The sequence below is a fragment of the Colletotrichum costaricense genome (assembly GCF_030867565.1).
Source record: "Colletotrichum costaricense strain IMI 309622 chromosome Unknown Scaffold_8.1, whole genome shotgun sequence".
In the NCBI taxonomy this organism is placed as follows: Eukaryota; Fungi; Ascomycota; class Sordariomycetes; order Glomerellales; family Glomerellaceae; genus Colletotrichum; species Colletotrichum costaricense.
The window spans coordinates 2,306,520-2,327,905 of NW_026848237.1; the positions used below are offsets into that span (position 1 = coordinate 2,306,520).

Consider the following 21,386-nt stretch of genomic DNA (forward strand, 5'->3'; position numbering starts at 1 on the left):
AATTTCTCCTTTGACATGCAAAAAGCCATGTGGAAGAGAGGACTGAACCAAACCTAACACCCCTTAAAAAGGAGATAGGAGGTCGAGAGGTTGAAAGAGACCTAGGACAAGCTGGCCCGCGATGCTGGGGAATTTTCTGCCGCAAGGTTAGCAAGCATGGCATCATGAGGAATCCACACTTGATAAAACCATCATGGCGTTATGGCAGTGGCAGAATTAGACGGCCTAGGGTAGAATGCGCTAGGCAGTTGCAATGATGATTATTCACGCTTTCATGCAAATATTCAAGACACACACACAATAGACGTCTGTTCAGCTTGCGACGTACGTAAACTTTGAAAAAAGGTTTGAGTGATAATTAAGGTGCGTAAGTGTTCTAGCATGCAATAGCCTACATGATCTGATGCCATCCTATCCCTCCTGTGTGAACGCCAGTATGCTGTACCTTTAAAACCCCTGTACGCCGTTCATTCTGCCATGGACCGTCCAACAACATCAAGCGTGTACCTAAATACCCATGTTTGGCTTTTGCGGCAAAGTAGCAGGGTTGCCGTAGTGGGGCAGGTGGCTGAACGTCTGTCCAGCCGGACCCTGAGGGATGGCGGGTTTATTGGGAATATGAGGGGAGGGGTTTTGTGGTATGTGTTGCGGGGGGTGTTGAGGAATATGATGAACCGGTGCTTGAGGCATAGGGTTCAAGTGATGAGGGTGCTGGGGCGGAGGCGGGTGGTAGGAAGGAATCGAGTTGTTCGATCCTTGCCTCGCCATGGCATAGCCGTAAGGTGCTGGTGGTCCTTGCTGCTGATAACCGGCGTATGCCAGATGTGGTGAGCCGATCTGGGGGCTACCGTGGTGAGATCCAGGAGCACTGAATGGCGGCTGTGGTGGCTGCATCGGAGACATGCCACCCCCAGGGACGAATGATTGCGTCTTGGGATTGAAGGCGTGGCGATTGTAGCTGCCGGGGATGGGATGCTGGCTCTTTGGGTCGTTCGGGTTGATGTTGGCCGGCAACTGCCCGTACATGTACGGAACAGTGCTTTGACTGGGCGGCGCCGACATACCCCGAGGCGTGTAAGCCGTGGCATTAGCCGTCGAAGGTGGAGTCATCGGCACCGGCGCCGGTCCGAACCCTGGTTGTGGTTGCCAACCTTGCTGTGGAGGAGTAGGGCCAGAACCACCATAGTTCCTCGCATTCGGAGGAGCTTGGAACTGGGCCTGGTTTGCCGGAGGCGGATACTAGTCCCGATCAGCTTTATGAAGTTGAGGACGGAAGAGTTTTCTTACCGGCGTCATGTTAGGATAGCCCGCATTGTAGCCCGCGTTAGGCATCATGGGAGCAAATGTTTGCGTGGGTGTAGTGTTGTAAGGGGCTGCGGGGATCTGATTGGGATACGGTTGCTGCACCGGCGCACCGTATTGGTTTGACACAGGAACATACTGAGGTTGAGGCACCCAAGTCTGCTGCTGCGGCCCCCAGTATGGTGTGTAGTTGTGTCTCGAGTCGAAACTGTCTGAATCATCCCGTCTCTGCTTCCCAGTCTTGCCCCGTTTGCTGACACCAGGCTTTTCCCTCGCCGAAACAGAGCTGGCACGTGAAATGCCATTTTCGATTTCGTTATCTTGGAACACGATCAGTGGCGGTCCGAAGGAAACGTGATAGTCACACATACCAGGCGTAGATTCCCCAGTCTTCTCAGAATTGCCGAATATTCTCTCTCGGGCTTGCTTGTACGCTTCTTCACGCTGCTCTCTCGACAATCTGAACAAGTCAGCAAGTTGCAATCATTCGAGGAGGACGGGCAAAATACTTCTGATTTGCCGCAGCAGACTTATCCTTAGAGTCACTGCCGGTCTCAGACGTGGCCTTGGATGGAGAAGCGCTGTTGCTACCGAATTCCCCATCCTCCCCACGTCGCATGATCTTTCGAGGCAGGACCGCTGGAGGAGGAGGCGTTTCGGCATTGGTTTCCGGAGCAGCGATACTAGCAAGCGACTCAGGTACTCTGGCGTAAGGGGTTCTGAAGATTCGGACAGATCCCACACGAGCTTCATACTGATGCGTCATGCGGTAGTAGTCAGCCAGCTTATGTGTGAGCATCCTACAAAATGAATTTGAAGGCGGAAAGTCCATGTACGGGTCTCTGATATCGCTGTTAGTGACTGCACATTGATTCAATCCGTCAGTACTCACTTGGAATTTTGAACAAATTTGATCAATTCGGCCTCCAATCGCAATAGAAACAGTCGATCCTTCGGGGAAGCCATAGCCTCCAAGAGTTTTTCATCCGGTGCCTGTCCGTAGATGGTATTCAAGAGATTGGCAGAGTCGGGGAGATTAGCAGACAGAGCGTTAGGGATGGGCATCTGTGGTTGATCTGACGAAGCACTCTGCGGTGTGATCATGCCTTGGCTCAAGGAGCCGGAGATAGGTTGGGCTAGACGGCGATCGGGCATGTCGCCAAGCTGGATGATGCCTCTAGCACGCGCCGCAATATCGGAACCCATTCTGGAGTTTGGTAGGTTTGGCCCCCGGAATGAGAAGGAATCGTCATCCTCGGCAGCAGCGGCTTTGACGCTGGCACTGTCATCCGGCCTCAGAGATTCCTTCTCGTCCAGCGCAAAGGTCGTTCCCGACGTAATACTCTTTCCGTCCAGACTGGGAGGCTTGGTACCGAGCTCCGAGCTGGAGTCAGCTCTCTGGGAGTCGTCCGATCCATCCTTGGTTATAGATTTTGATCGCTCAGCGTACGAAGAGCCTGTTCCGTTCACAACAAGGCTCGGTGTCGGTTGCCCAATGCTCAAATCCTTCAATCCATCCAACACGGCACCGGTCGCATCGGGCTTCTTGGACAGGGTGGGCTCGCGCTTAGCGACAGTCGGCGCAGACTTCGTAGAGTTCATGATTGCGGATTGGCGAGTATCAACTGCGTCTGAAGTGGCAGATGCGGGTATGGAGGCGGCACCGGTAGAAGAAGCTTGGCTGGGACGGGCTTGAGCTGGCGCAGCAACTGGTCTGACGGTAGTGACGGGTTGGGAATCTTTTGATGCCGATGCAGCGACCTAGAATAGCGCAGAGATTGTCAGCATTCATCACTAGGCAACTACTGAGCTTCGAGAACGAGGGGTAGCTCGGGAGCAAATCGCACCTTTGCGAAAGATGGCTTAGGAATGTCAGATGGCATCTGGGCTGTAGCCATAGCCAGTGAAGAGGTTCGGAGGATGGCCCAACTTCAGCCGTGGGTAGTGAGATGGAAATGAAAGTCGTCCACTGAAGTAGCTTCGCGCAGGTAGAATGGTAGGCGCGCGATGAGACGAAATAAGAGACCGGGTCAAAAAGGATTAAAGACGAGGTCCGAAAGCAAGGAACAAACTGGATCAAGGCGAGCCTGCAGAGGAAGAAATACCGTGGATCATCGTCGGGACAAGGTCGTCATCGTAGCTTTTGGATTCCTGAATGTTGGATGAATGATGGACCCAGTTTCTCGTTGCAGGGGAGAAATGGGAGTTGTCCGTTGCGTGTTTCGTCGTCGAATAGATGTGCGCCTGAGTGACTATCCGTCAGTGGTTGTGGGAAAGGTTGGTTGCAGGAAGCTGGTAGATAGGCGCGCAGCGGTTGAGACGAGGCGACGTGAAATTTTGGCGGCCTGTGAGGCGGATAGTCCGTCACGGGCTTGGGGGAGAGGGGTGTGGTGTGGGTGGTGTGGTGCAGACGATGGTTTAAGGTAGTGGGAGGGAATTGGTAGAGCTGTGGTGTGGGTTTTTGGGATTGCGCTGCAAAGGGAAAAAAGAGGATGGGGAAACTGGAGAACGGAGCCAACGACCTCTCAGCTTCTTGTTCACTCACCCCGGGTAACTTGCAGTGCGAGATCAATCACTCACGCACTCCTCACTCGCTAGGTTCAATAAGTACTGATATCCGTAATCCGATGACAACGTTATGTCTCAATCTCACACTCGTGTTGCGTGAGGCCCTCTCACACATACACACACACACTCTCTCTCTGTATTCTATCAGTTGCGAGGTATCTTCGGTCGCAGAGACGTAGTAGAGAACCTTAGCGAGAAGCTTCAGTGTTGGCAACTCCCAATCGAGCGGACAACGGTCTCAAGTCGATAAGGTGGTGTCAGACGGCTGCCATCCCCTCCGCAACGTCTTGTGGGACGTCAGGCTGAAGAGTCGGGTATGATTGGGAACGGAATACGGGAATTCTGATGACCATCAAGCAGGTCTCGGGCCTGGGTAGGGTAGGTTAGTTGGTGAGAGACAAAAAGACCAGAGGCTGTGCCGAGAGTGGCTTAGTGCCGGCAGATTCCTAACGGAAACCTTGGGTCTGTGGCTGGTGCCTCTGAGGCTGGTGCAGGTTTTCCGATCCTTTCCTCCACCTTACATAAGCGTCCGAGTTGCCCATCGTTGGAGCCAAACCTCATTCCTCTGTCGCTGAAGTAAACCACTTTCTACAGAGCTGGTTACAACTGAAATTCAGCTGCAACGGCGAAACACCAAAGAGCCCGTCGCTAATAATAGAACACCAGTGTTGTATCAAAGGCTCGCGTAACAAGCAAGAAAACGGAAGAAAATCTCATCTGTTGATCCCATCATAGCGGATCATCAATCGCCATCCAGACTTACAACAGTGCGATTCCAACAAAAACCTGATTGAAGACGCCAGCGCAACGACGGCTATTCAAATTACGGCAAACCCTTCGCTCAAGTAGCGAATCTATTCAATGCATCCCTACAGAGGCCGTGGCGGACCTCGCCAGTCCACCCCAGCAAACGTCCAATGTCAAAAGTGTCTCAAAAGAGATAAGTCTACAAGCAAACCATACGTTGCAAATATCAAGCTGACTCTCACAGAACGTCACTACTCTTATGAATGCAAGGAGTCGGCTACGGCTCGACCATATGTGTCTCGGCCGTCCCGAACTCAACAGCTGCGCAACCCGAAGCTGATGCCCAAACTGACAAACGATACGCCAGATGACGCGCAAAGAAAGTCAGTTTCTCACCTTCGTTTGTATTTCATGCGTTCAAGGTGGCTAATTCGTGGAGTAGGAAAGGAATTGCCGATGAGGAGCTCGCGAAGAAGGAAGCTGAGCGAGCGAGAAAGAGGGAGCTAGACGAGAGAGATGACGAACTCATCAGGCAAACAGAGAGTAAGCGCAGACGATCCGAGTCTGTTGACTCCGTTTCCACCATCTCAACAAACCGCTCCGTATCGCCTCCTCCTAGGCGGCGCTCGCCATCTCCCGCCTCTGCTCTGCGGAGACAGAGGTCGTTTAGTCCGGAGAGCGACGACGGTCGCTCTGTCTCAAGAAGGTCAGCAGCAAGCAGACGGACTCAGTCCCCACCTCGACGCCGCCAGAGATCACTTTCGAGGGACAGTCGTTCACCCGTTGGAACCCAGGAGCAGAACTATCGTCAGAGGGATGCGGATCACGCTAGACCAACGGCCAGTGGTCATGCGCGCTACTCGCCCGATTCCAGGGATTCATCCACCTCAGGACGTGGTATGGATGCTGTTGGCAGCAGGCGGTCGTTGTCCCGGTCTCCCGACCGTCGTGGTGCGAGGCCACAAAGCGGCCCAAGTCGACGTGCTGGCAGAAACGACGGATATCGAGACGAGCCTCAGCCTACACTGGGCCGAGGTGGTGAGAACCAAAGGCAGGGTGGTGGATCTGAGCGACAGCCAGAACGAGAGCGCAGTCTCAGTCCATTTTCCAAGAGACTGGCGTTGACACAGTCCCTAAATAGGTAGCTATGGGGTATCAATTATTTGTAGGTCAAATGGAGTCTATGCCTGCTCCGCAACTGTAAAAACACAAAGGCATTCTGCCACTCGCGCCAGGATTTGCTGGTTAAACAGCCAAATCGTCATCCTCCTCGTCCGCCTTCTCTCGTCTCTCGTCCTCTTCTTCCCTCTCGCGTACGCGCACTCCTTCCACTAATGCAATACCATCAATTCCAGCTGCGTCGCCCTCCCTGCTGCCTGCATCGACTTGCTTGGTCTGTGTAGCCGCTTTCTGAGCTCCTGTGATGCGTTCCCTTACTAGCTTCGCAATAGCATTGTCCGTCCGAACGTTGAGAATCTCCAGCTTCTTCTCCAAGTCTCTCTTCAGGTCCCAATTCGGCTTTTTGGGTTGAAGCTTGAACAGATCGATACCCTTGTCATCCTGCGCATCTTCGGTTGCCTTTTGCTTCACATCCTCCTCAATGTCTGCCGCGAGCTCTTCCAGTGTAGGATTCTCTAGGTCTTGGGTCGGGGGCGCCTCGAAGCCAAGCTTGGGACCACGCGTTTCTGGGTCGTAGTTGCGCCCGGAAAGGTGCAATTTTGTGACGTCCGGCTCTGTTGGGGGCGAGGCTGCGCGTTCTGACTCTGGCGCAACGATCTCATCCGCTGGTTGTTTTCTCTTGAGGTTCTTGAGCTTCGCGAGGCGCGCTTTGCGCTCGTCTGTTACCGCGCTTAGGGTGGCTTGGGAGCTCGACATGATGCTGTAATAGAGAAAGACTGATCGAAGCGAACGGTATTGTGGTAGGTTGGCCAGATATTCTTCGAATTGGAGTGTTGGTGAGATTGCGGCTTTTGGTGAGCGCGTTCAATCGGGAGTTTGGAGGTTGAAAGTTCAAGTTCGGTTCGCAGTGGGGCAAGCCATTGCTACGATGGCGGGATACTTCCACGAAATGCACTAGCGGATGCACGGTCTTCCATCCTTCAAAATCGCATTTAGCTCGCCAGGGGTCTATGAGAAGCTACCATCTGTCGCAAAAAAACAAAATAAGACTCCAGTTCACAGACTACAGCCTCAAACTTCGGATACCTTACCCTCGATGCTCCAAGACAGTTAACAAAATCACGGTCGCACCGTCGTCGCTCGAATGCCGGCGAAGCTATACCTGTCCGTAACGACCGGAAGCTCTGGCTTTAACGCCCCGATATTACACCTGCGATGTCGCACTCCTTAGCAGGCCGACAATGTCTACGACACATCCGACAACGCGGCAACCTCGCAGCGAATAGTTATATCCAAACCTCCTTCCAAGCTCGACCCAATGCCACTTCCGCTATAGAACCCTCCACAGAACGGCCGTTTCGAATTCGCAAAATAAAAAGATTAGTCGAGCCAGGGTCGAGAAATGCGCCAACGCCTATCGGAGCACCCATAAATGCCGAAACAAGCCGGAAACGAACAGAGTTCACCTCGAAAAACATCGACACATGGTCCCCTAAGAATGGAGGAGAGAGGAAGAAGAAATACGAATTCACATCAGGAAATGCCGACACCTGGATTTCTGAGCTCGTAAAAGAGAGGAAGAGAAGATACCTGGAATATGGGTACCTCCGCCATCGCATGACCAAGAAGGAGTTGAAAGACTTTGAGAATTGGAAAAACGACTGCAAAAGATTGTACGGATTCGCATCTTTCGGCGAAGGCTACAAAGTCCCAAAAGTCCTCAGCTGGATCCAAGACCGTCAAGCCGTTGAAGACGCGATCGAGCAATGGCCGACATGGACTGAGGAGCAGAAGAAGACAAAGTGGCGAAAGCTCATGTTCTCTGCTTTATGGTCTTGTCCTGATCGGGCTACAGCCATACTCGAAATCACCACCCGCGATATCAAGCCGCCGGGTTACGCCATCAGTGATGCTATTCACTTCCTCGCAAAGTGGCAAAGTCAACTATCCAAGCCTGAGTTTACTGAGCAGAGAAGACATCTTTGTAACGTGGTCGTGACGGTCTTTGAACGTCTGCCTGCGGCTTATATCCCCCTGAGGCAAAACACCATCTACATGCTGACGCATGAGGTAGAGTTGCCCACCTTGATTGCCCTTTACGATTGTTGGAGGGAAAAGGACGTCCGACTCCACAGCAACACTCTCCAAAATATGGCCAGACGGCTTGCAGTCAGCCCCTTACATAAGAACCTAGCTCTCCAGATGGCCATCGATTCTATCCCAGACCAAGGTGTTGATCTCGACTCAGGCCTATGGGCATCTTTGTGTACCTCAATCTTGAGTCTCAAGCGTGGCCAAATCAAGGTTGACGACGGGTTTTCAGCTGCGGACGCATTTGTTACCCTTATAGAGCATGGCTTTGCTCCCAACATGGTGCACTACACGGCAGTGATCAGGTCGCTGTGCCTGACAGATCAGAATGAAGTTGCAGAGGAGGTGTTCCGGGTTATGCAGCGGCACAACTTTGAACCAGACATGATCATGTGGTCTACTCTGTTAGACGGAGGAAAGCGAGCTCTTTCGCCGTCGAGTATCGAATCTGCCGTCATAGGAGCTGTCGAGGGCAATGAGATTGACGTTCCCTTCTTCAACGACCTACTGATGTGCCTGCTTCACTTCTGCAAGTGGACGCCCGGTGTCATGCCGGCCTTTGGGCCAATGTTACACTTCTACTCAAAGGTGTTCCATTTGGCACCATTGCAGGCTCTCCTTCCCGTGGACCTGTCAATGTACCTCGAGGGCCAAGAAGGCCTGCAGATGCCAGCGGATTGGGAGTTGGCGCGACAACTATTTCCTGCACTTGACAGGGCCATGTCCACCGTCCATGAGAAGATGGAACCGACGAGTGCAACCCTGAGCATCATGTTCCTCGCATACGTGAGGAGCATGTCACAGCCCATCAACCTCATTTCACTATACGCGTACCTCAGACAGGAGATTTTGAAGGGTAGCCCCGGCGCCACCAAGCTGGTGCAGGAGAAGGGGTCATTCATGTATGATGTCCTTATCAAGGCGCTCTGCAAGCACCCAGGCATGCTTCGTGCCGCGCTGGATATCGTCGGCGACATGCTCAAGTACACGCTTGAAGAGCGGAGCAGAGCAGCCGACGCAGCGAAGCAGTCCTCGAAGGGGAGAAGTGGCAGCAGGAGGACTGAGGTTAAGGAGACCGAGATTCAACAGACTGGGGCTCAAGATAGACAAGCACAGGAGAGCAAAGTCCCGCAGAGCGAGATCAAGGAGACCGAGGTTGCTCCCGCGCCGCTGCACCCTGCTCCAAGCGTCTTCACCTGGAGCATCCTCCTGCACGGCTTCAGTAAGGAAAAGGGCTCCGGGGAGCGGATCCTCGCCCAAATGCGCCAGCACGGCGTCGAGCCGAACCTGGTCACCTGGAACACCCTGATCGCGGGCTACGCCAGGGCTCAGGACGTCAATAAGACGGTGCTGTCCCTCCAGCGCCTCGAGGCCTCGGGGCACGAGGCGGACGACTTTACGCTGCGGGCCTTTTCTCGGCTGGTCAACAGGGAGCTCGCGCTGAGGAAGATGGAGGACGCTCTCACGCGGAGGGCGACGCGGGACGAGATGAAGAGTCTTGAGGAGCAGAGGATGGCCGAGCTGCCGCTTGGTCCTGAGGCGAAGGGGAGGCTGAGTGTGCTGTGATCGGCGGGCAATCAACGTATGGATATAGGAGCTGACGAGACGCTGGATTCATTTTTGAATGGCAATATACCCACTCTTCTTATTTACTTCAGACGACGAGCGATGTCCGACTTCTTTGATTTGAGTGCAACTTCGTGTCTGCTGTGAGAACTGTGTATTTACTTTCCAAGCTTCACCTATGGGAGGGTATCAAAACCTTGGATAAGCCCAAGAGGTATTCCCAGTCATGCAGCCAAAAGTGACTTTCAAAAGAAAAATTACGATCTGGTGCACTTGGAATGCTATAGAAGCTTGGGAAGAGGTGACAAGGCCACTAGCATGCATGAGGCTCTGTTGCCTTCCGTCTCGACAGCGATCGCCATAACTTGATTCCCCTCGTATGAGTGCTACATATATACATGGAGGTTATTGTGCGTCTCTACCACTCCTGTATTGTGAGCCTCAAACAGGTGACAAGATTAACATCTCCACTGCACGGTTGCCTACCGGACTGGTAAAAGACTAGTTGGGATTAGCCGCCTGACTTCACATTTCATCTGATCCTATCACCGTTGTGATCATGTTCCCAGCCCACACATGAGCACTGCTCGATCCGGTCTGCTGCAGACCTTCTCAGCTTTGCCGTTAGGCTTTTACATCACTTACTGGCGATCGAATGAGATAGCCCTTGCGTGTTGCCACTCGGGAACGGTCTTGCTGGAAATCCTCCGACATAGCTAACTGTAAAGTCGAATGAGGACAAGAAGCTTCAGGACCTTACTCTGAGCTGAGATTCACGCGCGGTCGGCCTTGCTACACCCGTCCCATCTGATAACGGCACGTATGCGGCGCATTTAGCTGTAAATGGAGGCTTTCACTCAGGGCAAGTTCATAGATGAGTAGTGGAGAACTAGCTCTTTCCCAAGATTGGAAAATATTGCGATATGTGAGTTTGGTGGCGTACAATGACTATACATTTCGCCGCGCAAGATACAAGTAAGAATTCTGACATTCGACGTATGCTTCATTGACCGAGCCTCGCTTTTCGTAGCTACAATTGGTGTGTATATCATTACAAATCCGTTGCCCAGCCCCTGGCCGCAGTGGCCTGATGCAATGAGCAATTTGGAAGCCTCCCTCCCTCTGTACGAGGCCCTACCAAGCACTGAGCATGGCCAATCGACCCTTCTCTGCTCTTGCGGGGCGCAACAAGCACGCCCCAACCCCTATTTTTGTTTCCCTTATGTGAGCTTCTGCTTGATGAAGAATGACCGCAGGTGAGACAATTGCCAGGTGCAGGTAACAGCGAGAACGGTGAGCTGGATAAGCATCCATCTGATGACACGGGCGTTGGTGGATTCGGACTGGTCTCTGAACTCGGCTTCGCGTTCCTGATTCGTTTTCGTTAGCATTGCTTGGTACCTTGATACACATTGGCGCCAAATGGACGCCATCTCTCCCGTCTCGAACAGTGAGAGAGAAAGCTTCTGTATCGGCTCTAATGGTGGAAGACTTACACGCTGGAAGACTTGCTCCCTGCGAATATCCTGCAGACGAGCGTTGAGGTCCTTGACGCGGGTCGCGATATCCTCGAGCTTGCTCTTGTCGGAGCTCTCGATCTCGGTGCTCTCGCCAATAGCGAGGTCAAGTGTCAGACGGATACCACCGTTGTGGGAGTGGAGCGAGAGCCAGCCGGCGCGGCCAGAGGTGGAAGAAGGGGTGAAGCAGAGCATGTGGTCGCCGGCGTCGGCAGCCGTGAAGGTGAAACGACCTGATGCCTGGCCGCGCTGAGAAACCACACGGTGGTCGTTGTCGAAAGTTTCCTACGAGGTAGATCATCAGCATGGATTTTCTTCTTGCTCTTGTGGGCACGCCAGTAAGAGTGACCCGGGTGCCTATAGCTATGTGGTAGCTCCAAAAGGGGGGGGGGGGGGATGCGCGACCAAGGGGTTTGACTTACATCAACGGAAATGTAGATGCTGAGACCATCGTGCTTGGCCCACTGGTTGATCCGGTCATCCCACTCCTCGGCAGTGTAGTGGCCAACGACGAGCGTGTCCTTGGGGAGCTCCTCGAAGAAGCACTTGGGCGAGGTGCCGTCAATGTAGAAGTACAGCGCCTGAGCGACTGCGCTCAGCGAGAGCAATGGGAGAAATGGCCTCATGTTGTCGACGACGGAAGTTGAATGCAGCTGACGAAGTGTAGGGCAAACCGCAGGTTTTTCGGGGCAGGGTCGATTCAAATTCGCGGTGCTCGTCGTCTGTCGGCTGTCGAGGGGGTGTAATTGTAGATGCTTCGTTTCTTCGAGTCGACAGCGCCAGGTCAGCCAGTTCGCTCGGGTACCCACATTAAAGTCCCAGGGTGCGCGGGAGTAACTTTCAAAGCTGCCACGTTCGAAAAATTGGTGGTGGAACAGGGGTGGCATTGGCCACTACCTCTTGGGACTTGGGGGAGGAAGTGGATCACGTGCGGTCCCCAAACGACAGACTGCGCGCCTGCCAATGCGACCTGCGCGTCTAAAGAAATGTACCTTTTTTGGATTCGAGATTTCGGAGAACAGAAGCATTTGTAAGTCTCCGTCTTTCTTCGACGGAAACCACTCCATGAAACCACGAAGCCCACTGTCATCGACGGAATATCCCGAAAATAACTATACGACACCCGTTTCCTTGATGCATGTGACAAGTCAGCGATAAATCAATGCCATCGAGCAGACTAGTGGCAATCGTCAATCGAAGATAAAATCCGCCCTTCCGACCATTCGCGCAGCATCACAACTACTCTTCAGCCAGCTCTTCCCTCCTCCCTACCCACCGCGATTATGACGTCCTCCGACGTGCGAGATGTCCTCAATCTCCCCGACAGCCACGGAGGCCCCCGACCGGCGAAAAAACAGAAGACGTCCGGCCCGCGGCCGAATCTCAAGGGTCTCGCCCGTGAGGTCCAGAATCTGGGCGGCGATAACCCGATCGCCATCGTTCCTGAAGTATCGATCTTCAAGAAGCGGCGATTCGCAAGCAGGAAACCGGCGACAAAGTGGGAACTTAAGCCTTTCACAAACTCAGCACGGGGCGACAGCGGCGCATTAGTACTGAAGCACTGGAAACGCAAGACACCAACGGCTACGGAAAATGGGCACCAGGGTGGCGACGCCGAAATGAAAGATGCGGAAGGGGAGCAGGCAGCGGTGAAGCCCGAGAACTCGATGTTTGCGAAATTCAACGTGGAGGTGGATGTGCCGCAGTACAGCGAAGACCAGTACCGGACGAACCTGCAAAACGACGACTGGAGCAAGGAGGAGACGGATTACCTGCTAGGGTTGGTGAAGGACTTTGACCTACGGTGGCCGATCATATGGGACCGATACGACTACTTGCCAGAAGCGATCAATGGAGAGGCGTCGGCAGACGGGGATGAGAGTAAGGCTATCATCCCCGTGCCGAAACCAAGGACGATGGAGGACCTCAAAGCGCGCTACTACGACGTTGCGGCAAAGATGATGGCGGTGCAGAAGCCCGTTCAGTACATGACGCAACCCGAGTACACCCTTCATGAGCTCATGGCCAACTTCAACGCCAACCAGGAGAAGCAGCGCAAGGACTTCGCCAACAACGCGCTTACCCGGAGCAAGGAGGAAGCCAAGGAGGAGGAATCACTACTACTGGAGATCAAGCGCATTCTCGCACGCAGCGACCGTTTCAACGAGGAGCGTCGGGAGCTCTACAACCGTCTGGACTACCCACACACTGACCAGGACATCAGCGCGTTCAAGTCCAGTGCTGGGTTACAAACTCTACTGCAGAACCTGATGAATGCTGACAAGTCCAAAAAGCGGAAGTCGCTCATGGCAGCGGACGGCGTCAGCCCCTCCGCGCCCGCTGGACAACAGCCCGCGGCTGCAGCGACAGCGACGGCCGCGTCAACAGACAACAAAGACCGCCGCGAGAGCATTGCTGCTGCGGCGGCTGCGACCCCGGCGGAGAAAACACAAAAGGAACCTCCTAGCAGCGTCGCGCAGACACCGACGGCGCCGGCAGGCGGAAAGAAGGGCCAGCAGCAGCAGGAACGCCGCAAGCTCAACGATGCCGAGATGCACGTCTACGGTGTCACGCACCACGACCGCCTGTCTAGTGGACCGACGTTCCGCTACGAGAAGATCAACAAGCTTTTTACACACAAGTCGAACCAGCAGCAACTGCGCATCATGAACACGCTCAACGAGCTCGACATCCCGCCAAGGCTAGTTATGCCGACAGCACCGGTAACAGCCCAATACGAGCTCCTGCTCGGCGCCGTCAACAGTCTGCTTGATGCTAGAAAGGTCACGGACAAGATTGACGCCGAGATCAAGCTCGAGCTGGCCAAAAGGGCGGAGCGCGAGAAGGCGAACCAGCCAGAGCCCGACCCGGCTGCTGAGAAGAAGGAAGGCGAAGGTCAAGGCCAGTCTACGGAAGAGAAGAAGGACAAAACCACCGCAGGGGGCGAGGGCGAAGGCGAGAGCGAGGCAAACGCCGAACCTAAAGCTGCCGCCGAGCCATCCAAGGATGATGAACCCAAAACCAACGGAGACGCCGGCGGTGGGGAGGCAACTCCCGCTGCGGACGGGGACAAAGCAGCTGCCGTAGCAGCTGCTGCGCCGGCCGCGACGGAGGAGGGCAAGGGGGACGCGGAGAAGGAAAAGTCAGCGCGACCGGGGAGCAGTGGGGCAACACATAAACGGAGCGCCAGCGTCATGAGTGCCGGGGGCGAGGAGAAGAATGCCAAGAGGCAGAAGAAGTGAAGCAAGTGAAGGCCATGTACCGTCAAAGTACCGTCAGACAATCAGGTACTTTGCCTTCTAGCTACGCAAGGCGCTACGCGCCGTGACGAAGATGGATGAAGTGCCTTACGATATGTATAATCACACACACAATTGAGATTGAACCTCGAAGGAGTCATCTCCGCGCCTGACCAACCACCCCCTTCCTCTTAGACCGGGGAGTGGGGCGTGATGGGAAATGCGAGCGCGAACTGTCGGTGTATGGATTATTGGTCAAAAGGGCCGCGGCAATATTTTGGAACCAAGATGTGGGAGCGTGGACAGGGACGGGTAAGGGTTCAAGCTGCAAAGTTGATTGGGTTGGTTTAGGTATCGAGGCAGAGCGATGTGGGAAAAGCCGCCGCCTCTACGGAGTTTGTCTGGGGTTAGTGGGAAAATGTAGAAAAGCTTGAAACAAGGAAAATAAGAAACAGGACTGCTGCTTTTGCCCGACGTTGCTGGGTATCTTTGCTTCACGTGGGCGTTGTGACCGGGGGTACGTCTGGATGATGTGCCCATGTCTTGACGAAGTGCCCATGTCTGGATGATGCGCCCATGTCGTAGTGGGATGAAGTAGCAATGGGAAAGGAGGATCATGAAACAAAAAAACGCCGATAGGTATGCAGAAGAGCCGGAACCTAGCGGTGGGCAATATCAAAATGCTGCACCTCGAGGTAACCTTGTCGCTTTTGCCCCGCGCTTACACATTTGTATGGATGTCGTGTAAGTTGGTGTTGTTACAACGATATCGTGCCAGGGTTATGGAGTACAGGAGGCAAGTTTGACAACTCAAAAAGGGAGAAATGGAATAAGTCTCTGCAGTTCGCTTCTTTTGCAATTATAATTGCGGCGGGATTAGAGGGTGGTTGCGAGAGATAAGGGTCCCTTCGGTGTAGGGGAACCCATGAAGTTCAACGCAGGACGTGACGTCTCATTAAGCAAGATGCAGCTCATAGGCGGCTGCAGGTGAGGCTAATCATCTTAATATAGCAACGGCAGCTAAAAATATCGACGTGGAGAGCGGTTACGGTTGGGAAGGTGACTGATCATAGCATGCCGCTTGCCTCGGAGCCGGGTCATATAGTCTGCTGGAAGGTGGAAGGGGGGTTTATGAACGCACGAGACTGCCAGGGCCCTTTAGATCTCTGGACCCGCCTGTGACGAGACTGGCCGGCCCAATGATTGGAGGCCGATCGAGATGATGTCGGTGAAGGTCTTCGTGCCACGATCGTGCTTCTACTGACTTCAGGGTCCTGGTTCTGTTGTGTCCACGGATGGGGGTGTGAGTTGGAGGGCGTCAAGATTAAGCGGCGGCCGCGTCAGGGACCTAATTGGCAATCTCGAGATCTTGCCTGCAGGGAAGAAGAGTTTCATACATATGGAGAGGGAGGTTAGACGAGGTCCAGAGAAGGAGGCGTCGGCGTGACGCTGGGGAACAATGGGCTCGGCTCCGTGTCTAGCCTTAGGTATCCTGGGCGTCGGTTCGTCGAGAGGCTGTCGTCATGCTAGAGAACGCGGGATGTATGGTCGCTTGCGTACCTTGCAGGTTGAGAAAGCTAGAAATTTAGACATGTAACTGCTCGTCTGGCGCGTGTGCCGCACGGCGCGGATACAGGGAGTGGGCTGTAGTCAGGCCTTTAGGGAAGGGGAGATCTGCAGGCCGCTCGCTCGGTCAAAGATGCCAGGACCAGGAGCGGAACTTGCTGTTGGGTCCGGTAGTTATTAATAGAGACCCAGGCGCCTCGAAAGTGTAGAAATTCATGGGTTTGGGAAGATTGCCATGCCATGCGGTGGAAGAGAACTTTTCTAGAAGAAGGGTAGTCAGCAACGTGGAGTTTGAAGTTGTCGTTTGCGAGGAGAATGAGGGAGCGCTTATGAGTGGGCGCTTAGTTGGAGTCGAGCGACACCATTGGCTGAAAGCCAAGCTGTTGTAAGGGTTTGTGTGATGGAGCTGCGATGTTGTGCATGGCAGAGATCTTGACACTTCTAAGATTAGAAACACGTCGGTATTTCTGAAAATAAGGGTCGTCTCTTGGACGACAATGGGTTTGAAAATTACGTCTGAAGAGACATGGCAGGAAGACATGAGGCGTGATGTGGTCAAGTTGAGAGGTGGTAGACGCCATTCTGGAAAACAAGTAAAAGGATACTTTTGTTCAAAAATTGAAACCGAAGAAGAGAGCCAGTCGTGCCAGTGTATCCACCTGAAGGTCACATTTCTTAGGGCCCAGGGTTCAGTTGTTTTCATCAAGGCTGCGATGATCGAGAACAATGAAGATAAAATTATCCGTAGTTTGCAGTGAAAGAGATTGGATCGACGATACAACATACAGGGCACTCCTTCCCTACGCTTGTCAACCTAAGTTGAAGAAGCCGTGGTTTGCATCGAGTTACGGATGACTAAGGCAAGGTGATACTGCCCGGGGACCTATTCTCAAGTACCTTAGAGTGCCACGAGTGCCTTCTACATTAGGTGGTCGCGGGCCAAGCAGTCAATCTGTGGAGGTGCCTTTACTGCGGGAGTCTTGTAACAGGTAAGGTATTCATCTTGATGGGAGCCTGGGGAAGGAACTGATCAATGGCGGCAAAATCGGAAACAGGCCGGGTGCTTTAAGGTAGGCTCTTGCCTCTGCAGGTTGATGATTCGGATACCTCCTGCCGCTTTTACCCAAGCCGAAGCTGGGCAGGTGGGCAGGTACCTGGGTCCTTCCGTCAATGGAAGTTGTCAACTGGGCAGTAGGTTCCTGACATGGAAGGCCCCTTCCCCCTGTCAGCGCGCTTGAATCTCTAAGCGGGCTCGGTAGCCCCCAAACTGCGGATGTCCCGTCGCCCGCAAAGAACCAACAACTGCAGATCGAGTCCCAGTGTTCCATTGCCCTCATCAACGTCAAGGATTTTTCTCGACGGTGCCGAATCGTTCATCGTTCCTGTGCGACCCTCCACTCTGTCCCGTCAGATTGTTTGCCAGACCCTCGTCTCCCGAGACACCGAGGCTCACACTCTCTCTCGCACTCTTCCATGAGTCACTTTGGATTATTTCCATTCCCTTCCAGCAAATGCCGCCGCCCGGGCTGCTATCGCCAATGAGACGCATTACCAAACTTCGTTTCGGCGGCTTTGGACCAACCACGGGCTCAGCATCTCCATAGAGATGTGGTGGGCCCGATATTTCTGTAAATTCCGGGGTGTATTATCCGCATCCCTCAATCGTCTGCTGGAAGTTGGAACCGAACGCCGTTCGTCGTCAGTCGCCGATGGCCAGGAATAGCAGCATCCTGCAGGACATTGGATGGGACGAGACATCTCCTGCGGACGATAACTACCTAAACAAGAACCAACACAATCCCATCCGGGCGCCGTCTTGTTTCCAGCTCTCGCCTTCCCCGAGCCGGCTCGAACCTTGGTCCATACAGTCCCCCTCGTTTTCTCATACCGCAGTCAATCTTACTCTAGCCACCTGATTGTTGGCCTGCCTGGTATGTATCACCGTCACATCCAACACACTCGACCGTCGTCAACACCCGATTGTACCTCGTCTGGATGGCCGGTCACCACTCTGGCACTCTGTCTCGGCTCCCGCCATAGGTCGACGTATGTACACCTATGCTGCCGTGCCCCTTTACCCCTGCCTCTGCTTACCCTACTTTATTGTCACAGTTTATCTCACCTCCACAATCCCTGATCAGTTGGTGACGGCACAATGCGACAGACGACGGACCAGGGGTTTAATTCTCGACTGCAAAAGAATAACTGAGTCCCTGACTTCTCTCGTTCTCGAATCCCGTCGCCCCGCTTTTGTTCGCTTTACCAAGGTTCCCTCTTGGACTCGCCGCTCTCGCAGCTCCCTGCAACCTCGGTCCTCGAATTTGCTCCATTTCAACTCTTGATCCTGCGCCTTTCATCCCCGCTCGTCCAAAATCGCCCCTGCCTACTTCGTCGGAGGAGACCAAGATATGCCGCATTTGCCATGACACTTGACGCGTCGGCCATGTCATTTCATTACGGATCTGGCGAGACGGCCTCCTAACACATATAGCAGTTCGGCTGGCGGCCCAGAGGTTCTGCGCTGTTTGCTACCGTTGCCTTCCTTCCGTGCTCCACATCGCGGTGGTCATTCCGCATTTGTCTGATCTTTCGATGCGACAGTGGACACTGTCACACAGATGAACAACGGTCAACCAGACACAGTCGCGGAGTGGGAACCCCCATACGGCAAATACATTGCACCATTGTGCTGATGCTCTCAAACGCCTTCCATTTCGCTCCTCGTGCTTCTCGCTCCGGCTGGCCCCACGAGACGACATTCCCACAATTTCTGGTTAGGCTTTCTTCATTACCGAGCGACCAGGCAAAGGACTCACAAGCTCCACCAAGGCCAAGTTCATACGCATACAGCTATGATATTATCATTTGCAGACTTGACTTCGAGACAGTATTGTGATTCGTCGCATCGATAGACGCAAGCAACACAAGCCACGGCTTTTCTAGAGGAACTTGGCGTATACCTCGAGGAGAACATCCGCTGCCAAATACATGAGTCGGGCGATATCTCCAGGCGCCTGGTCAAAGCTGCAACGACTAAGCAAAAACATAACGTCGTTTGCAAAGTCAAGTTGAGAAGCCAGTCAGCTGCAGGCCGTTCGCATTTCTGACTTAATTTTCTCCTGAATCTGATGGCCAAAGATCATAATGCCTTACCTTTGGTATGCGCAATAGACGGTGAAGGAGGTGTGCGCTTGTGCGCCTGTGTGTGACAAGATGTCAGCACTTGTGCAGCGAAATCGTGATAGCCGCATGAGTCTCCGACCAATGCAGCGCACATCACATTATCTCTGATCTAAGCAGGATGTGGAGGAATTCATCAACCTCGAGTCAAACTCTACGCGGCATCGCGAAGAGCCCATGACATCTCACCTTGAGCAACAATATCTCATGGAACGAAACCGACGGGCCAGCGTAGTCCCGGTTGCTAATATTGGACTGCCGAAGATTGGGCAAGTTGCGCCGTCGAGAAAGTCTCGTCTGTCTCGTCACAGCGCATGTGTCGAATCGAACCGCCCTGTTACTCAACTCTCCTCCTCCCGCACATCAGGGCTTCTCGTTGGCTGCATATCGACTTGTCGCGAACCAATGAGACCAGTGATGCCGCTTAGCTGCCATCACGGTAGGTGTGGGTGGGTCGCGGCGGTAAAGATACCCGGGCGAGGAGCGGAGGGCGACGCTGGTGCGGGTGGGAGGGTCGACTCGGACGCCTCCGCGCTTTTTTCTCTTTTCTTTTCGCACACCCGCCCTGCGACAAGCGCTACGCACGATGTAAAGGAAGGGGTGCAACAACTTGCGATACCCTTTGGTCTGGAGACACTTTGACCGCCGTCAGAGCCGACGACATAATGCCTTCTCTTCCAACGCCTTGCCCTCACATACGCAACAAAGAGACGAGACGAGACGAGCGGATCGGTTCCGGGCAAAGCTGGGGTAAATAGCCCAACAACGCAGACTGAAAGTCAAGTTGCCCTCTCAGTCCCACCCAGGATTGCACGGCTAAAAATAATCCACCTTGGGCTGTATCCTGGTCCATCTACATCGGAAGATTAACGTTTTTGTTTCACCCCTGCCCCGTCAGAGGGACGAGAGCAGACACCACCAATCCACCACCAGACTTGAATGTGAAGGGAACCTGGGAAAAAAAGATGGGACAGTCACTACGGTCACTCTCTCTGAGTGCTATCGCCGAACTCACTTCACCTGGGCTCTGTGCCGCACATCCAGACCGTCCCCATCCATCTCTCTCAAGTCTCGACAGGAACACCCACCACTCAGCCTAGGTATCTGATCCCTGAGACAAACGCCCAAAATCAACACCCCGATTAACGAGCAAAGAGATTGGCAGCCGCGATCTGTATTTCGTAGGTAGCTGTTTCCGGAACAAGACTGGTGCATGCGCTGCCGCGACCGGACAATTGCGCGGCCAGATTGTTGCGACAAACGCATGGAGAGTTACTAGTGATTGCAACCCTACAGGGTCGCTACATACCGGGAGACACCCGCGCACAGAGAATGCCACCTAGAGATGAGCGGTGCAGACGGTGCTGTTGCGTACGGATACCTCACAAGTCGAAGTCTCCCGCGACTGGTTGTCACGCTGAAGAACGGAGCCAAGGGCCGAGACACGGCTCAGCGCGGACGCGGAAATGGGACTATCCCCTCACTAATCTCACGCCAACTCGACACCAAAACCTGCTAGACGGTTGGCTTGGTGCACTGCCGCGTTTGCTAGCCCAGTTGGCGGCTGCAGATTGCAATCGAACGGGATGACAATACGAGCCACAGCCAGCTAAGCCTGGTTGTTGACGACGATACCCGACGTTGGCGTCACACTTGAGGGTCTAGCTACGACGCTGAGCGTGCTTTTTAGACGCGGCGAAGGGAAGTGGGCTCGCAGAGAAGGGGAAGAGAAGAGAAGATGTCACTGATCGCGTCAAACTACATGGCACGGGGACCCTATCCTGACAGCTCCATTGGTTGCTACATAATGATGATCAACCGCATCCGCCGGCAATGCTCGCTCTCACCTCACCACTACTACCTTGCGCCGGGGGGTACGAGGCAATTTCGCTGATAGCTCAGTCTGGTTGGCGGATGTTCACAGTATTTTCCCGTTGAGAGTGAACCTCCGTCCAATCTGAGCACCTATCGTCAGAAGGGTCATTGTTGCACACGGTAATGAAGGTCCTCAACACTCCGAAACAGCCGCTGTACCACCGCTCCATCCCGAGTCAAAACCAACTATGGCCACTATGACGAGGATGAGACCCCGTTTGACATGGACTACCGCGTGGCCATGTGCTATTTATGAAGACGTGAGCGGATGAAGGGACCAAAGGTTCGACCAGGATTGCTTCTGCACCGAGGGGCGGTCGTCCTGCGTCTTATAGCAATGGCCGGGGTGCTTGGTCCGGACCTGGTGGACCAAGCGACACCTAGGCCTCGGGGTTTCCTTTCTTCACCTTCCTGAACGTATCAAAGCCGTTTCCTGCCAGAGTTAAGAAACGTGGGAGACCCTGGCGTCAGTTCTCTGCGGCACGGCACACCTGATAATTCGACCCTGGCCAAACAGCGGTCAAAAGGGTTACAACGAGGGTCAAGCTTCGTGAGAGCGACAAGTGGAAACCAGTGTAACGCTACAGGCGGGCAGCGTCTCCGGATGCGCGAGGAG

The 21,386-nt window shown here is 53.9% G+C and overlaps 7 protein-coding genes across 7 annotated transcripts; 4 read left to right on the forward strand and 3 right to left on the reverse strand.

The window, feature by feature from the left end:
- Positions 1 to 507: 507 nt before the first annotated feature.
- On the reverse strand, positions 508 to 3,200 carry CCOS01_08783 (R3H domain-containing protein; the record flags this gene model as incomplete). Its single annotated transcript, XM_060456944.1, has 5 exons — positions 508 to 1,239; positions 1,288 to 1,762; positions 1,812 to 2,144; positions 2,195 to 3,063; positions 3,150 to 3,200. 5 exons carry the CDS (start codon positions 3,198 to 3,200, stop codon positions 508 to 510), a joined length of 2,460 nt encoding a protein of 819 aa, XP_060313218.1.
- Positions 3,201 to 4,731: 1,531 nt separating this feature from the next.
- On the forward strand, positions 4,732 to 5,762 carry CCOS01_08784 (uncharacterized protein; the record flags this gene model as incomplete). Its single annotated transcript, XM_060456945.1, has 2 exons — positions 4,732 to 5,000; positions 5,060 to 5,762. The coding sequence occupies 2 exons, from the start codon at positions 4,732 to 4,734 to the stop codon at positions 5,760 to 5,762; spliced, it is 972 nt and encodes a 323-aa protein (XP_060313219.1).
- A 100-nt stretch (positions 5,763 to 5,862) lies between these two features.
- Positions 5,863 to 6,492, reverse strand: CCOS01_08785 (cwf18 pre-mRNA splicing factor; the record flags this gene model as incomplete). Its single annotated transcript, XM_060456946.1, has 1 exon — positions 5,863 to 6,492. One exon carries the CDS (start codon positions 6,490 to 6,492, stop codon positions 5,863 to 5,865), a length of 630 nt encoding a protein of 209 aa, XP_060313220.1.
- A 459-nt stretch (positions 6,493 to 6,951) lies between these two features.
- Positions 6,952 to 9,393, forward strand: CCOS01_08786 (pentatricopeptide repeat domain-containing protein; the record flags this gene model as incomplete). Its single annotated transcript, XM_060456947.1, has 1 exon — positions 6,952 to 9,393. One exon carries the CDS (start codon positions 6,952 to 6,954, stop codon positions 9,391 to 9,393), a length of 2,442 nt encoding a protein of 813 aa, XP_060313221.1.
- Positions 9,394 to 10,613: 1,220 nt separating this feature from the next.
- CCOS01_08787 (emp24/gp25L/p24 family/GOLD) lies at positions 10,614 to 11,797 on the reverse strand (the record flags this gene model as incomplete). The annotated part of the gene is made up of 3 exons (XM_060456948.1): positions 10,614 to 10,763; positions 10,890 to 11,195; positions 11,333 to 11,797. 3 exons carry the CDS (start codon positions 11,795 to 11,797, stop codon positions 10,614 to 10,616), a joined length of 921 nt encoding a protein of 306 aa, XP_060313222.1.
- Positions 11,798 to 12,193: 396 nt separating this feature from the next.
- Positions 12,194 to 14,152, forward strand: CCOS01_08788 (SWR1-complex protein 4; the record flags this gene model as incomplete). The annotated part of the gene is made up of 1 exon (XM_060456949.1): positions 12,194 to 14,152. The coding sequence occupies one exon, from the start codon at positions 12,194 to 12,196 to the stop codon at positions 14,150 to 14,152; it is 1,959 nt and encodes a 652-aa protein (XP_060313223.1).
- Positions 14,153 to 17,763: 3,611 nt separating this feature from the next.
- On the forward strand, positions 17,764 to 18,057 carry CCOS01_08789 (uncharacterized protein; the record flags this gene model as incomplete). Its single annotated transcript, XM_060456950.1, has 1 exon — positions 17,764 to 18,057. One exon carries the CDS (start codon positions 17,764 to 17,766, stop codon positions 18,055 to 18,057), a length of 294 nt encoding a protein of 97 aa, XP_060313224.1.
- Positions 18,058 to 21,386: the final 3,329 nt, after the last annotated feature.